The 18492-nt window shown below is 34.6% G+C and overlaps 1 protein-coding gene and 1 pseudogene across 1 annotated transcript; one reads left to right on the forward strand and one right to left on the reverse strand.

Moving 5' to 3' along the window:
- Window positions 1–38: 38 nt before the first annotated feature.
- LOC109045106 (AP-1 complex subunit sigma-3-like) lies at window positions 39–9561 on the reverse strand. The gene is made up of 5 exons (XM_042718927.1): window positions 9415–9561; window positions 4073–4251; window positions 2729–2837; window positions 2378–2515; window positions 39–636 (listed from the first exon to the last, which is right to left on the reverse strand). The coding sequence occupies exons 1-5, from the start codon at window positions 9415–9417 to the stop codon at window positions 601–603; spliced, it is 465 nt and encodes a 154-aa protein (XP_042574861.1). The 5' UTR covers window positions 9418–9561; the 3' UTR covers window positions 39–600.
- A 994-nt stretch (window positions 9562–10555) lies between these two features.
- Window positions 10556–16078, forward strand: LOC109045105 (annotated as a pseudogene).
- Window positions 16079–18492: the final 2414 nt, after the last annotated feature.

The raw sequence follows: 18492 nt of genomic DNA on the forward strand, positions 1-18492 counted from the left end.
TAGAGAAAATTGCAAACACTTGCCTTTAGACTAAATCATATCAAAAAGACCTTTTTAATAAGACAATATCAAGAAAGTGTGCTCATAAAGCACCATTAACATTTCATCACAAATGTTTTTTTTTCTTTCTTGAACTAAATGTCTCCCGAGACAAGCAACATGTTTAAAAACATGAAAAGGCACTTCAGATAAGCCAAAGTTTAAGGTTATTGCAAATATATGATTATTATATAAAATGATTTTGGTATACAAGTTGAAAATGATCAGCTGAATCTATGATTGCATTTGTATATGCATGCTGGAGCCATCACAGAAATTCTGCTTTACATTTATTTTTATAAGCTGACAAGACATAACCTATTCAAAAACACAACATGAACCCTTATTCAGTTCTATTCAAATTTGAGTGGAATTGATCAAGAAGTTCATACAAGCATTGAGAAGAAAATAATAATAAATAAGAAAAAAAAATCTGCATCCCTCATGAATGAAGTCTGTAATTTCTTGCCATGAAAAATTGTGTCCTGAGTGAAGGACACAACCTACACTGCGGAGGCAGGTTTCTTTCCCTTTTGTCACATTGTATCACGTCAGATGCTGTCAGAAGGCTGGTTTGCTCATGTATTCTTCCATCGTCTGAAGAGAAGAAAACAGACATATAACTGATTACCCTTTTGTACCCTAAGTTACATTTCCAGGTTCCCTTTCCATGCAGAGGTGAACTCTCCTTCAGACGTATGAACCCTGCTTATTAGAATGATATATGGACAACAAATGATCAGATGCCATATGGGTTTTAAAGGAACAGTTGACTCCAAAATGAAAATTAGATCATCGTTTATTCACCCTTTTGTCATTTATACCCCTTATGCTATAGTCCTGTGAGCGCTCATTATGCCAGCTTTAAAGGTGAGTAAAGACATCATTTTCAATTTGGAGTGAACTATTCTTTTAATGTGGTCTCATTTTTTTGAGGCATGCTGGGAAAGCTGGCATTTAGTGGTACTGAAAGTTGCTCTGTAAAACAGGGGTCGGCAACCTACGGCACGGGTGCCAACAGTGGCACGCAGAGGGATGGCTGGCGAGTAATAGGGAAAACTGCATTCTGACGTACGTTTTGAGGTAATAACTTCTCATAGTCACACAGCCTGTTAGGAGCTATAAATAAATACTATTAAAGTGTGCAAATTAACTTGCGCTAGTCTATGGATGCACATGACCGCTGCACATACTAGGCACTTCAGATCAATGCCTCAGCTGTCTAACAGCGATCGTCAATGTCAAAATGACTGAGATGGCCAATCAAATCAAAGTAGGCGGGGTTTACTGTTCACAGAAGCAGAGCGCGAAGCATCAGTTTAACGTTAAAGACAGGGAGGTAAGATGAAGCTGCAAATCATTTAAAATAAGTCTTTTAACGATACGTTTTATGATAGAAATGTTAAATGGCCAACAGCTATATCCAGTGATGCAAACTACTCAATTTTTTTTTCTCAAATATGGCCACTTTTAGAGAGAGAGAGAGAGAGAGCGAGAGAGATGTAAATTGTCTGCGTCTGTGTCTCTCTCTACAAACAATGAAGCTGAGTTTAGTTACTTAAAAAAACAGTGATTTTAACCCTCCTTGTTGCTGAGAAATATAATGTAGCGATTCAGTATCGATTAATAAAAGTTGCATGGAAGCGCTGACAAGTTTATGAGCTTCTGAATGTTTCTTTTTGCACAGCACGAACTCAGATCTCTGTGTGCGAGTGGTGTGTGTGTGTGCGCGCATCAGTTAAAGCAGCACATTAATGTAGAATGGTGATTAAACTAAATGGTTTTAATGCATTGGGCAAAGGTAAAAAAATATATATATTTTTGAAAAAATCCTTATAAACTATTTGCATGAAAATCAAATAGGTCTATTGTTTCTTTAATCATACAATTGAAAAATGTTTATTTGTATAATGCTGTATAGAATGCATGGGGGGGGGGTGCACAGTGGTTAACCAGAAAAATTAAAAATGGCACGTCATTGTATAAACTGTACAGTATGAATGGGGTGTTGGTGAGGTCTGTTTATTTCTCACTCTTTGTCAAATCTATAAAGTTTTATGAAGGTGGCGGCCAAAGTAGAGCTCTATAACTGGGTGGGCAACACCATTAAAACAGCTGCAGGTTCTTTCAATCTGAAATGTCCGGCTCAGAAACACTGATTGAGATTTTGTTGCCATGTGTCCAATTATTATTATTATTATTTAAAGAAATTCAGAACAATAGCAATTTACAGGGATGGAATATATATATTTTTTAAATCCTACTTTAAAACTGTTAAATAAATAAACTTATTTTTCAAACATATTAACCTAAATGCAGATTAAATTTAGTGTCTCACCTCTTGCAGCATATCTGAGGCCTCTACAGACTTTGCAATAGACTGTTTGGATGTCTCCTGAATCTCTCCACCCATCAGAAACTCATCCAGGATGAAATAAGCCTTCTCAAAGTTAAAGATGATGTCCAGCTCACATACCTGTAACATAATATTACACAGACAGAAACTGGTATAAAAAAATAATAATAAAAAAATTCAGTGTTCAGTCTATGCAAAAAAATAAAAAAAAATATATTTAATAAAAGATATTTATATAAACAGAAAATATAAACAATATTGTATCATACCTTTTATTAAATATATCAAATATTTGCTCCAGACGTGATAAATTAAGAAACTGAATGTATTTACATTGCCAAAGTATTTGTCAAGTAGCTCCACATAACGGTGCAGAATCTCTAAAGCCAGAAGTTCATTATCCTGGTTCTCCAAAGCACAGCAGAAATACAGACTGGCGTACCTACAAACAAGTGGGAAAACACAGACGTACATTTATTTGTATTCATAAAAAAAATTAAATACTGAAAATAGTACACACTATCCTCACAACTGCCATCTACAGTCTCTGTAATGCAACTGCTGACATAGCAAATCTCCTATAAAGGTCACACTGGGAAAACAACAGGAAAGAACAGAGAGAGAGGTTTAAGAAAGGTGTGAAATACAGATCTGAACCAGAAGAGTGTGAGTAACAGGCTCTCAGGAACACAAGTGTGAAAACTCACTCTCAGAAACACGATGGTTTCAGTGCCTGACAGAAGGATTTGATGCAGCATAAAAATCTGAACAATCACCAAGAATAAAGCCAGGCTCTGAAGCATTAAATTTTACAGGCACAATTAAACATTTTCTCTCAAATATTTCCATACCCACTCACAAAAACAAAGGTTCTTCAGTGGTTCTTTGCATTTTATATTCAGAAAATTCCCCTAGTTGGGACATTTTCTACTATACAGGGTTGAAATATGGTTCTATATAGATTAAAAAAGCTCTTTATCACATATTATAACTTCCATTCAGCATTGTAACACTCACTTTTTATGATCAAATCAGTTCGGAGAAAATAAATAAAAGCAACGTCTTGTTTTACTTGGAAAGTCGCATTAATAAATGGATTGTAAATTCAATTTTATATTGACTTTAAGAGCATTTAATATTCAGAAGTGACATTAAAATGTTTCTAATACACCTTCTATTTATCATAATAAAAATATGAAGCATTAATATTTCCCATTGTGAGCATGAGGGTCCATTTTCAGACACTGTTGAGGGGTAATGGGGGCCATTGTGTAAAAAGCTGCCACTAGGTTTGGCCAGAAAACCAAGAGGACTCAGTTAGTGGCATGTAGTCAGCTAATGACATCAGTAACAGCAGGAGAACTGGGCTGAACCAGTTTAAAACTACAGCACAGGACAGGGCAACAAACTCAGTCCGGATGCAGAAACCTTCCCATGTGGTATTTTAATTAGCCCACATAAGATCTTGACCGCTGACTAGATTTTAGAGTCTTTTGCTCACACCTTGTGATGACTAATGCCCAAACACGAGAGCCTAGCAGCTGGCCTTTTAATTAATGCTGAATCTAACGCCGTCATTTTGTTTGAAACCAGCATGCTCTTGCTGAAGACATACTGAATATAGCATTAAATTTACTCCTGCAGGACATTCTCCTTGGGCCTGGGTTGAACGCTCACCTCTTATAGACAATCTTCAGGTCCTTCCAGTGCAGGAAGTTACATGTGCGTGGTTTTCGTGATAACACCATAGTGGTCATGTCCTTCACAATCTTCTTCCTCTCTCTCTCTGGGAGGGGCAGGAACCATTTCTGCAGCCGTAACTTCCCCTGACGGCTGAACAGCAACAGGAAGTGCATCTGTCGGGGAAAAAACGAACATGCATTTTAATTAATGATGGTTCCAGTTTTTCATCTTTTGGAGTGGGTGCTGTCTAGTGGTTAATGATCCAGGTTGGTTATCCAAAGTTGTAGGTTCAAACCCCAAAGGTAATGAGTTACCAAAACTGTTCCTTTGAGCACAGTCATGAGAAATGTGCTGACAGTGAAAATACAGAGTCACTCTGCATAAGTGCCATTGCTTAATTAAGTGTGAATAATCCTTTACTTTTCATTTAAAATTAATGTTGCTTTTTGTATTGGTCTGTATCATATAATACCAATACTTCATAGAAACTGATAACTGTTGCAATGCATTCAAAAGGAAAAATATCATAAATCTATGTATAAAATACTCAATTTATGCAGGGTTTTTCTGCAGATGCTGCAGGCAAGCAGATGGTAGACAGAAATTCTGCAACACAGCAGGTGGACTAAAGGGTTTCACACTAGAGTCAACGCCAAAATGATTCAAGTGGGTGGACGCCATTCTGTACCGAATCTGTAATTTCATAGCAGATATTACACAGTGTACCCGTATCCTTACTATTTACAGTACCTCCCATCAACCACTTTCACACATAACCACCAGAAAATTTTATTACATTTTCCTTTAAATTTACAAGATCACACATGCGCCAAGATGAAGACTGCTTTTGAACAGCTGTGCTGGAAATATGGTAGTACATGAAAAGAATCTTTATTTTTTCCAGCAATCTGTCGACTAATTTCATCACTGTCTTCGAATGAGAGAAGCTCTTTCGTTTCAGCATCTGTGCAATTTAACAACATTTCCTTCAATAACAGTCACAACGGCATGGAATAATTGCACCAGATTCTTTGTGGTTTGGCACAAATTTGACAACAGAGCCAACTAAACTTTTGAATGCTCAATCAGTGAATCTCACAGCTTTGCTCAGACATAGCGTCAATGCAAAAACCTTCCTGGCAATGTTACAGCAGCTGTGTCAAGCTGAAGAACACAGGTGGATGAAATGCATTTGTTGTTTAAAATATTTATTCCTCAAACGTGCTAAAATAATATTGTATGGAATCATGACCAAATCTAACCCAGATTTGCTCATGATAACCTAGACTAGTGCACAAGCTCTAGATATGCTGAGCTGTGGTGCTCATGCGAGAAATGCAGGTTCATATCTGGCTGCATTGTGTTCTGATCCCATTTCCCCCATATTTCCTCTCTCTGGTCTTGCTGTGTCTGTAACAACAATTCCAAAAAGCCCACAGATATAATTTTAGGAAACAGGAAATACACAGAAAGAGACCAACTGCACTTCAGACAGAGAACTATGGCTAACCTTTTCACTGTCACACAAACCCAATCAATAAGAGATTCAATATCCATGAGACAAAGATCTGCTGTCAGATGCAGGATGGACCCCTGCGTGAATCCTTTCCACACAAGAACTAGTCAGCTCAATGTAATGATACTGAGAACAACATTTCAGAGAACTCCTAATTTGTCCTCCCCCTCATTTCATTTGCACAGAAATCTGGCAATGCTTGAAAAAGCTTTGTCTTTTCATAAACGTACGTCACGGCTGCAGAGAATATGTGACGCTCTTTTTGTGAGTCACACAAACCACTTTTTTCAGACTTATCAGGTCACAGGCCACACCGACAACTATTAACAAAAACTATTACACAGAAACCTGAGTCACACCTCTAAAACAAGATTAAAAACACACAAAAAAATAGAACTGGACTGTTCACTTTTATTGCTGGAAAAGGACATTTCATAAGAAAAACTTCACAGAAATGAGTAATGATGAGCAATAAAACAGCATTCATAATAACTGAAACCTTTTTTTTTTTTAAATGACAGTTGTAAAGAAATATAAAAATGTGCAGTATAGCCTAAATCACTGTGCAGTATTCCACAGTGCAATTAATTCTAATGAACTGAAACACTTTTAAATATGACTGAATCATTAATTATGCTGTGGAAAGTTACACATTTTCTACACAAAATTAATCGTCTTTATTTCCAATATTTTGACTAGACACAAACTGCTGAATTAAACGGAGCATGATGCGGTCATATGACAACAAGCATATTATTATTCTAAACGTCTATTGTTTGTTGCATTGCATATTGCTTATTGTTTTACATAAAAACAGCTACAGTATAATTCGTCGCTTTGGAATTATAAGGTTGTGTATACATTGATAGAAATTTTTGTATATTGGGATTTTAGGGTTATTTATGTTTTATGTTTTTGCATTACATAGACTTCTATAGATCTAAAAAAAGGCCCAAAATGTACACAGCTTAAAAGAAACATCACATAATAAGAATATGTGAATAACTCCATTTTGACAAAAATGTCAGATCGAACCTTATAATTCCAAGGTGACGAATTGCATTATATGCAATACGCTAAAATTCCAAGTACAGGTATAATTTTCCAAGTACAGGTACCATTCTCCCAGATCAAAATGTTAATTTAATCAGGATAATTTAATTTATCTAGATGAGTTTGTTTCTTCATCATAATGAATTGGGAGAACTGGCATTACATCCAATGGATCATCTGTAGTGAATGGGTGTCATCAGAATGAGAGTCCAAATAGCTGATAAAAACAACACAATAATCCACACCACTCCAGTCCATCAATGAATGTCTGATGAAGTGAACATCTGCTTACAAGAAACAATCCATTTTACCATTACATTGTCACTTCTGGCCAATATATAAGCCTACAATCCATAACAACACTTCCATCACCTGTGGATTAAAATCCAATGACAAATTTGTTTAAAACTTTTTCCACTTGTAAACAGAGCTGGATCTGTGCATATTTTTCTCTCCTGATTCAGATAAGATGAGATTTGATGATTTTGTTCATTACAAACAGCTTTTTCGCTTCACAAGACATTTAGCTGATGGACTGGAGTGGTGTGGATTATTGTGATGTTTGTATCAGCTGTTTGGACTCTCATTCTAACGGCACGCATTCACTGCAGATGATTCATTGGTAAGCAAGTGATGTAATGCTAAATTTCTCCAAATCTGTTCTGAAGAAGAAACTAATTCATCCACATCTTAGATGGCCTGAAGGTGAGTACATTTTCTATGTAAAATGTGTACATTTTCATTTTTGCGTGAACTATTTCTTTAAGTGTAAAAACATGATATTTTTTCACAGAACTCAAACTATCAAGAAGCAAATAAGCTTTGTCCTCCTAAAGTCGACTGTTATGTTTAACGAGAGAATTAATGTATCTGCTGCGAGCAACTCATTTTTTTTGCTAGCAAACATGCATGCAGATGGATGAAGTAAATGTGGGTGGGTGGATGTAACTGTCAGCTGCTTCATTGTTATGACCAAAACACGCTGGCAAAGAGTTTATTTGCTTCCTCAGTAAATCCTGATGAGAGACGAAAGCTGAAAACACAAGGAAAAAACAAGGACACAGAAGCATGCACTTCGTCGGGACTACTATTGTCCTCCAGAGGAATATGATTCTCTGAAGTATATTTTCAGCATGGAACACCCATCTCACACCAACAGGAAAAGAAAAGAGAAAGGAAACAGTGTGCTACAGCTATTAAGTTACATACACCTTTATCTCTACATTCCACACTTTCTCTCCTTACACACACACCCCTCTCCCTCTCTCTCCCACACACAAAGTTTCACTAGGGAAGGGTTTAAATGAAGCTCTGAGCTTCCTCTTGAGCCTGTTCCTGCTTAGATTTCAGTTCTGTGTTGCTCTGATTTCATTTTCCTTCTATTGTTGGAGTTCGTCTATACAGCTGTGAGCGGCTACAGCACACAGAACATGCTTAAAAACACACTCGCTGCAGTTTAAATAAGATTCTGCAGTGTGTTGTTATCTCTTTGAAATTAAAAGGTCCACTTCTTCATCATTTGTAATTACTCAATATCAGATGAAGCATTGTGGACCTGCATGTATTGTATTACTACTCTTGAGAGATTTTGTCAACACTTACTCAAATTTCAACAAAACTAACCTAAGAGCTAAACAAAAACAAAAATATTTATGAATGTATTTTCCATTAAGCATTTAATTACATTCTTTAAATTATTAACAGCTAAAAATCTGTAAATAATAATAATAATATATTTTAATAAAAATATATTGTATTGAAATATTACTCAGTTTGAAAAAATATTTATTTTTACATTTTATATATATATATATATATATATATATATATATATATATATATATATATATATATATATATATATATATATATATACACTGTATATATATATACACACACAAACATGTGTGTGGGCAAAATCTATTGTTATTATTAATAATAAGGATTACTGACTGATATTTCAATAGACAACATGATATTTTTACAGCGTATGTTTCATGTAATTTAAGTATTAAAGTATTGTTTTTAAATGTATTAATATTTAAAAAGATAAAAAGTCCAAAACAATTAATAAATAATATATTGCTAAAATATTATTACTCAATATTATCAATATATTACTCAATATAACAAAAATAATAATAGCAAATGTTAATATTTCATTTGTAATATTGTGATTGGTTTATAAAGTACTCTCGCACACATTAACCAGAAGAACAAATAGTTCTTCTGTAAACTTTCTCAGCGGCAGTCAAACGTCAAACACACAGGGGCCAACTTCTATTTGAACAACAAATAAACGAGTTTACCTGGCCGCCAAATCAAGTCAGCTAAACCAGGACTTTGCATGCAAGTTTTCTCCGCACAAAGGTTTTTATAACAATTTGCTTGCTGAGTGTCAAAATCTGACAGTCCATTATCGAGGGAAACGAACCAACCGGTTTATCCAGACATATGAGATGACTTCACCAAATAAGCGACACCTTTAACTCCCTCAGCATTTAAATGACATCCGATTCATTTGCTCAGACTTTGAATAAAACAACTTTAGGTGAATTACACCAGCTCTAATTGACACTGTTTTCTTTTAGTCGGTGTTAAACAAGCAGCTCATGAAGGACGGAAGTTTTAAAGTCCGCAGGTGCACTCGCATTAAAGTCCTGACAGGTGCACGAGCTCAACCTGTGGAAGGAATCACCTGTCACCCTACTCTGTGATCTAAATATGTGCTTTTCGGCGAGGCAAAAGATTAAACTGTGTAACTTACCATATTGAAGTAAGAAATACGGAAAGAATGTTGAAATCCACAAAATTCCTATTCACTTCCCGGCTGGTCAAGGCCGGAGTCATCGCTGCCCTTCCCAAACTGTGAGGGAGAGAAAAGCTACGCATGCGCAGATGCGTATCTGAGCGGTCGGCTTTGTTTTCGCCTCCCATGTCTGAGCTCTGATTGGTTAAAGCACTGCACCTGGCTTGAAAAGGGGCGGGGCAACACCCTCCTCACATATTTTCCTGTGCGTTACCTTTAAACGCCTTTTGTAGATGCAGCCTTCACATTTATGTATATAGATATGAAATGAATGACTATGTTGTTAAGTAGCCAACTTAAAACACAATGAAGAATAAACTATTTTTGTTATCAAAAATATAATATAATAATATTAATTAAAGTACAGTTTGCTATAATGAATATTATTATCTTGTTATTCCTCAGAATAATAACTGGCTTTCTATAGCCTAATAGATAGCTGTTGGGTCCGTGTCCACCTTGTTGAGTCCTATTTCTTAACCAAATGAGTTTGAATGGGAGACGATTAATGTCTTTTTTATCTTAATTTTATGTTTTTCTTTTATGATATTTGTATTTTTTAAATCTTTTATTACACATGACGTGGATTTGTCTGTACTGAGAGCAATTTCTAAATTTCTAAATCCAAGTACCCCAACTCTAAATAAAGTACCCCAACTCTAAATAATAGCACTTCATTCTTCACTGAAATTGTTAAAAAATGAGAAAGTAGGTTCACAGTAAATGAACAAAAAAATTGTGTGTATGTGTGTGTATTTGTGTGTGTATTTGTGTGTGTGTGGGGGGGGGGGGGGGGGGGGGGGGGTAGTAATCATTTTGCAATTACTAAATATTTTGAAAAAAAAAAAACCTTACAGGTACAGGATTTTTACTACATTTTGTCCAAAACATTGCAAGATTTTACAAGCTACAGTGGGTCTTGGAGGGGTTTTGGTTATTTGGAAAGTCATTTTTGAGCATAAAAGTCTAAATAATGGAAAAAGCAATCAACAGGTCTAAAGTTTTGAGAAAGTGAACACCACATGACTACATTTATTTGCATGCCCTTGCTTGTGTATAATTGATTAACTATCATCTGACACTAGAGGGAGTCCTCTGGAGCTACAGTAGTCACATGCATCTGTCAGCTGTCATATCACTAGAGTCCAGTTGAGAAGAAACAACAGTGCAACAAATGGGTCTCTACAGGAACATAGTGTGGTTTATCAAGGGAATGAGGGAGTATACAAGGTAAATGTCTTTTTGTATTTCTTACTGAATTCAGTTTGTGTTGTTGAGGTATTTGGGCTGCTTTATTGCTGATAACTTTTGAGAAATTAGATGGTTTTCATTAATATGATCATTTAATCATTTACAAAATGATTCTGGCCAGAGCATATATTCAGCAGCTGCTCAGAGCTGCTACAAAAACAAAGTCTTAAACTGTGTTCGCGCAAGCCAAATGTTGTTAGATGTAGTAGTTTCTTGCACAAATGTTGTTTTTGTAGTTCCCCGAGTCATCTCCTCTGACATGCATTCATCCAAGCCCTCAGTTAAAGGTCAGTCATCATTGCATCACAATGGGCCCTATTGAGACCCCTGCCGCTCTCTCAAGTGCCCTGTCATCCCACACAAATGCTCCTTTGGCCCCTGATCAGGGCTCTTGTCTTAGTAGCTCTGTCTCAGATGCCCAGAGGTCACATAACAGTTCAAGGACTGTCTTAAAAACACACTTTTATGTATAAAACAGCTCTTGAGATTTTATGCTGGTTGTGTTTCTGATTTGATTCATGTGTTGGATGTTGTAAACAGGTCTGGATTTAAGAATGCCTCTAAAGCTTTGTAGAGAAGGACCTGGATGTGTCCATGGTAGGCTGTTCCTTCATGATCACCGGAGCCAACAGCGGAATAGCCATGGCCATAGACAAAAAAGGTTTGTTTTACAGTCACACAAACACTTTTTAGGTTACAGTATTATTTTTCCAACTATAAATCTATAGTATGATGGCAGCAGATGGTAGTATGGTACCTTAATACTGTGTATACCATAATGTTCTGAATGATTAGCATTTTCCTATACTATGGTAGATACAGTATGTAGTTTTTGAAAGTGAAAACATAATTATATATTCAGATCGATAACGTGTGTATATTATTATTAAAATTAAATAGATAATACAATACAATACTGTTCAGAGGTTTGGGCTTGGTAAGATTTGATGTTTTAGAAAGCCTCTTATGCTCACCAAGGCTGCATATATGTGATAAAAAAAAATACATTAAAATAGAGTACAATTGTGAAAAATTATTACAGTTTAAAATGAATGTTGTTTGTTTCAGTGTATTGAAAAATATCATTTATTCCTGTGATGGTAAAGCTGGATTTTCAGCATCATTACTCCAGTCTTCAGTGTCACATGATCTTTAAATAATTTTAATATGCTGATTTGCAGCTTGAAACCGAAACATTTTGTCTTAACTGTCAATTTTGATCAATTTGATGGATTGCTGTTGAATAAAAGTATTCATACATTGTTTAAAAAAAAAAACTACTCACTTAACAGTGTATAATACTTCAAGAATATGATACCTATTAATCAATTCATCTCATTATGTATTTTTTCTGTCTTTTCCAAGGTGGTACTGTTTATATTGTCTGCCGAAACAAGAGTGAACCAGAGGAGAAATCATCTCAGCGAGTGGAAATACTGTGAGTGTCTCATCTATTGCTTATGATGCTTCAGTGTTTAATTGTTAATGAAAAGAAAACACAAAATAAAATGATCGGTGTTTAAAAGGTTTCTGAATGATTTTCTTCCACTGCTCATATTGCTTTCTCTATGAGATGTGCATCTACTGTAGGAGGTTTACATCCACGTATTGGACCTCTTCGAGACGAGAAAGGTGTGGGAGTTTGCAGAGGCCTTTAAGAAGGAGCACTCATCGCTCAATGTTTTGGTATGAGTGTCAGAGAGCTCCTTTAAGAGATTCCCATCATACCTCACTATATTAAAGAAAATACCAGCATTCAGCTGAAGCTTACAGGTGCAGGACAGATGAAGACATATCCTCTCCTCTAATCTCATCTCCCACACTAATTTCTCCCAGATCAATAATGCCGGATGTATGGTGAACCAGAGAAAATGAACTCTGAAAGACTGGAGAAAAATTTTACTGCGCTCAAAAAATGCTTAAAAACAACCCAATTTGTGTTATTTTGCCAAACCAACGCTGGGTCAAATATGGACAAAACTAGCTGGTTTGCCTTAAATGTTTGACCCAACATGCTGGGTTGTTTGAAAATTACTATTGCTGGCTTAAAATGAGCCAAAAATAAATTGGAATTAAAAAAAAAAAAAAAACACACCACACAACAGTATATTGTCAACCAATGGGATGCTACATTTTATTCTTTCCGACATTAAAGCACTTGAATACGACAAGCTCGTAATCGCGACTTCATGAGTAGGAAATAGGACATTTCCAATAGCATGTGAAGGCAGCATAAATGCTGTGTGACTATAACGATCATGTTATTTTGTGGTACCAATGTGTGTTCAACTTCATGAAACCGAAGCGGTGCATGCCGCTGCTTCTTCTTCCTCTTCCTCTTCTTCTTTTTAAATTAACCAGAACAAAATATACAACAGTAATGTGCAAGAGTGTGCAAACCATAACTGTATGTGTAGAAAATATTACAAGTCTTGTTTGCTTTTTTTTTTTTTATTAACAATGTTCTCCAAACTGGTGCAGTAGTCCTTAAGTCTCCTGGAGAAAATGGATTAAATTTGGCTTGGACCCTGACCTTCTTCTTATGTAGGCCTATGTGAAATTTTCCCAAAATAATAAAAAGATGTACAAGAAAAGTAAAGTTATAACCAAACATGAAATGTAATATTTGTTTTCCTTCTAATTACATTTTCCACATCCACCCAAAAAAAAAAAAAAAAAAGAAAAAAATCTTGTGTAAACACAATTAAAAAATACATGGACAATATAGACTTCTTTTCCACTGAGCAAACAAATCACAGGAATAATCAATATCCAGATTAAATCTCTCTAACACACTTTTAGCTACACATACCATGAAACATTTTAAATATAGCCTCTTTTACTTTATTATTTAAACTGTATATTTCACAAAGACACCAAGCTTTATTCCAATTCTAAATACACTGTTCCACAATAAGCTTTTGACCTGTATCACCTGTTATAATATTCCTATATTTTTTTAGTACAACTGTGTTTAAGAATATCAACTTCACCTAGGAACATGCTGTCTTTAACATATATTGCCTCAGAAGAACCACTTCCATAAGCTCTTACAAATTGTATTGCTGCATTTATTTGATCAAAATTTATTGTGAAATATTGTTACAATTTAAAATAGTCATTATCTTTTTAAATGTTTTAAAATGTATTTTATTCCAGTGATGCAGCTATCCAGTGTCACGTGGTTACCTCTCATTTTCTTTTTCAAAAAATCTTTTTTACGTCAATATTAAACTTTTAAATGTAAAATTTTGATTTATAAATGATTTGATAAATTATAAATAACAAAGAAATAATAAAATAATATAAAATATACACAATTTACATTTATTTTTAATTCTTACCTTACAGAAAGGTACCGTGGTAGTCAAAATATTCCAAACTTTGGCAATACCATGTTGTTTGGCCACTACCAAGATAGTAATACTATATTTAATACTAATACTTTACACTTCGGTGGTAATATTTAACAGTACCCTGGTATATAAATGTTGATCAATTAAATATATCAAAGCAAAATCTGAGGCTGAACCATGGTGCTTTTTTAGTCAAGTGTTGGCAGACATTTTCTTGTCAAATTAATTTACACGGATAGCGTGAAAAAGATTATATAGATTAAATAATTGTATTCATGAAAAGAGACTAAAAGTCATGAACAGTTTGTATTAAATTGAGATGAGCCGGGTTACCTTTCTCTCAGCTGTTGCCAAGCAACAGGTGACACAGAGTGCCAGCAGTGGCATCGCCATTAAACAATATCTGAAGCAGTAATGATGATGACCTTTTACTAAACACTCGTTATGTGTCTCTGTGTGCGCGTCCACAGAGGCAGCAGGTAGTAATGACAGAGGTCTGGGCCAAAGCAAATCCCAAAATTCATTTCTCTGTGATGCATCCTGGGTGGACCGACACACCAGGTATTACTCATTTTATAAGCCAACAAGCAAAATAATGTGCTAATTACTGCCAGCATGGTTATGCCAATTTGGCATAATGATTTTGTTTACCTACAGCTTTAAGCTGAATTTTATTTTTTTTTTGTCCTTAAGTATTGATTTGAAGCCTTTCAGCTGTAAAAGAGCAACTCTAGATATGTTTCCAGTTGAATTTAGATACTATTATATACTTGCACATATAGATTTCATTAATAGTTTTATTGTTATATTTTTTTTTTTACCTAAAATGAATGTTTTAATTATTTTTCTCATTATTATTATCATTATTATTATTTATATATTAATGTATATATTTTATATTTTAAAAGTGATTTTTATTTCAGTTTTAGTTATTGTAGTAAATCAACTAAAAATAAATGAAAACTAGAAATTTTGTGATTTTTATTTCAGTTTTAAATATATATATATATATATATATATATATATATAGTAATATAGTAATAATATATACAATTTATATACACAAAATATATATTTAATATATATAAAAATAAAATACAACTAAAATAAAGTAAAATAACTTCAATGAAATGAAAATACAAATGAAAATATAAACATAAAATATATATTTAATTTTAAATAAATCTAAAATACAAATATTTAAAAAATTACAAACTTAAATTGCAGACTCTTCAATTCAGTAATATGCTGCAGAACGATTTTAGAACTCCATTAATAACACTGTTTTTGCAAGCTTCTCTGTCAAACTCATCTCTTGTAATCTCTGGGTCTGGTTGCGCTCAGCGGTTGCCAAGGTGATGCCTCAGTTCCATCAGATGATGCGTGATCGTCTGCGTTCGGCGGAGCAGGGAGCTAATACAGTCACCACTGCGCTTCCCAGCGGCCTTTTCTTCCAAGGTGTGCATGCTTGTTAAAAATGGTAACATCTGATGTGATGTGTGTAGATTTTTCCAGGAGCTTTCTTACAGGTTGTTTGTTTCAGATCGACGGCCGGTTTCAGCACACTTGCCCCTGGCGTGGACGCACAGCTCTCGACGGGACGTCAAAGCATTCATGGGCCGGCTGGAGAATTTGGCGATGGCTGTCAAACCCTCAGATTGAGATATTACACATAGAACATGTTAGATATTATACATGTCAGATAGCTGAGAGGTTTTACAGTACTTAGGACTAAAATATCATTCATGCTGTGTGTAACAAATAATGATAAGAATATGAAGCTTTTCTCCATAACAACAACTGTAACTGCTTAATAATCATACAGAAAATAAAGCAAAAAAAACAACATTAAACATGATGTATTTCTGGGTGAAATAGGATGTTTAATAAGAAACAAAAGTAGGATGAGATTTGATTTTATCCTTTGCCAATGGATTGGACTGTAAAAAATTGTTTGTAGTCTCCCTTAATCAAAGTGACTCTGGTTGTCTTAATCCATAAAAAAAAAAAAAAAAAAAAAAAAAAAAAAAAACAAAGATGTAGAAATTATAACATTCTGATCAAAGATTCTGAAAGCAAACCTTTTTGTTTTTAGAATAACATGCATTAATGATTTAAGCACAAAAAAACAAGAAACATTTCAAATAAAATTATGCTGATTTTTATTTCCTTGGCCACAGCAAACCAATTTTTGATGTATGTAATTTAGCCTGTTTTATTAGTAAGGAACCATTTTTTTTTTGTGTGGTAAGTTTTTTATGGTTATATTTAACCTATATTGCAAAATTAAGATTTTTTTAAATAATAATAATAAAAAAGTTTGCATGTTTCAGATTTTTTATTTTTTTTTATTATTATTTTTTTTGATTATATGATATAGGAGAATATGGAGTTTGTACTCGCAAAGTTTTATTCAAAGGCTTAAACTGAGCAAAAATATGCAAATTTTGTGCACTTTCTGATATTTATTTATCCAAAATGTAAGACGAAATTTTGATAGCTTGTAATGTAAATCAGTGAGATGTTATAAGTATAACAGACTCCCTACATAAAATGCATATACATATCAGTTCTATATCAATTCTATATCTCCCAATATGTCTTAGTGGAAAGATATTTAAATGCTAAGTTTTATTATCAAAGCTCTGTAGCTTTGAATGCAATGCAATACAATGATTATTAAGAGATAAACAAATAATGCTCCTCAAAAACCTCTATTTGATACATTTGAACATGATTTAAAAATAAAATAAAAAATATGCATGGATAATCAGTTAAACCAAAGCTGATTCAGTCAACTAAATGCTCATCTTGAAAATATCACTAACAATGTGAAAGTTATTCTAATGTTTACTCAAAACATTAAGGGTTTAAAAAAAAAAAAAAAAAAAAAAGACCACAACCTGAAAGTGGGTGTTTTTAAAATTAAACTAAAATGCCTTATATTTGAACTCAATAACGTCTGATCAATAAGATGCAGCAGCAGATTGAGTGCAGCAAGTTTTAATCATGTTGATTATTCAGAGGCCCTAGAAATCTACACATCACATGATACAGATTTTCTACAGATTTCTAAGCTATCATACATTAGACTTTATAGGGTTAAAACCTGAACATAAATGGTGCTCATAATGTATGCAACCTGCATGCGTCATTTCCCACTTCCATTCCTGTCCTCTCTCAAATTGCTCATAAATAATAAAACAAAAACAATTAGGCTTTTAGCCTCGTCAATATCAATGTCACGCAAAACAACTCCTATATGCTGATGCAAAATGTAACATAACCTTCAGATGTGTTATGCATTAATGAAATGAACACAACATAACTAACAAACTCCTTATAAAACGGTGGTGCTTCCTCTTAAATTGATAATAAACTGTATCCTCATCAATTGTCTCGGCGCTCTGTGCCAGGATGAAACAGATGGAAATCCTTCATTTCCTGTGATGTTAAATAATTCATCACGCTCACTGTATGACGCATACGATGCTTTCACATCCACAAACATCAGTGTATGTGATCATCTTATTAGGGGAGCAAACGAGCACTGAAAGCGACTGCACCATTGTCTTCTCAGCTGGTCTGACTGGTACAGTGAGTGTTTAGTAAGACAACAGCTGTGTGTTCTGTGTGTTAATGAGCGTGTGAGTTTGTCTCAGTAAATCCCAAGCACCCCTGTGCAGATCAAAGACTGTGATTAAAGTCCAGGATTCAGAATTCATATATCTGCTTAAACATGAATGAATAAGATGTCACAATAAGGGTGGTGAAGCATTTTTCAATTACATGCCATCAGCTGCTCTCAAGCTGATTTTTAGTAGATGTGTGAAGTCAGTTCCCTTCAGGTGTAGTTCATCACATTAACTATGAACAAACACAATGTCTAACAACCACAAAGACTGAAATTTTCATTTTGAACAGTATAACAAATTTTATAATAATGCTAACAATAATCTTGATAATCTCAGAAAGATCTAATCTCATCTGATGAGTTTGCCAACATACTGCTGTATCACTGTAAACACACGGTTGATACAGAAGGAAATCAAGGCTGTGGATTTTGCTCCCCGCTGCTTTCGTTTTTTTAGCTAACCTTTATTTCATCAGGGAGTCTCGGTGATGTTGTTACTCTTTCTTCAAAGCGGATTGTGCAGCACTCATCTGCTCTGCCCATTTCTGCAAACAATTTGATTCTGTTTGGACCAGGGCCACACATACTTCAAGCTTGGCAGTAATAGCATTTTCAAGCTTTAATCACAGGAAATTGGAGATAGTGATGTAGCACCTAATTCTGCCAGTCATTTGGCTGCTTTTTATTTCACGTGCCTCGGGAGACACGCTCACCTGGGACAGTGTGGAACGTTGACATTTGTTTAATAAACCTGGAATAAAATGACATCGATGCGTTCCGCCTCGCATCATCTTC

Source organism: Cyprinus carpio, chromosome B2 (assembly GCF_018340385.1).
Source record: "Cyprinus carpio isolate SPL01 chromosome B2, ASM1834038v1, whole genome shotgun sequence".
NCBI lineage: Eukaryota > Metazoa > Chordata > Actinopteri > Cypriniformes > Cyprinidae > Cyprinus > Cyprinus carpio.

Excerpts from the sequence above, each read along its gene's own strand:
- LOC109045106 (XM_042718927.1), bottom strand. Across the intron at positions 2,838-4,072 it reads CTGAAGATTGTCTATAAGAG|GTACGCCAGTCTGTATTTCT; the intron begins GTGAGCGTTCAA and ends ACTTGTTTGTAG. Across the intron at positions 637-2,377 it reads CCTCAGATATGCTGCAAGAG|ACGATGGAAGAATACATGAG; the intron begins GTGAGACACTAA and ends TCTTCTCTTCAG.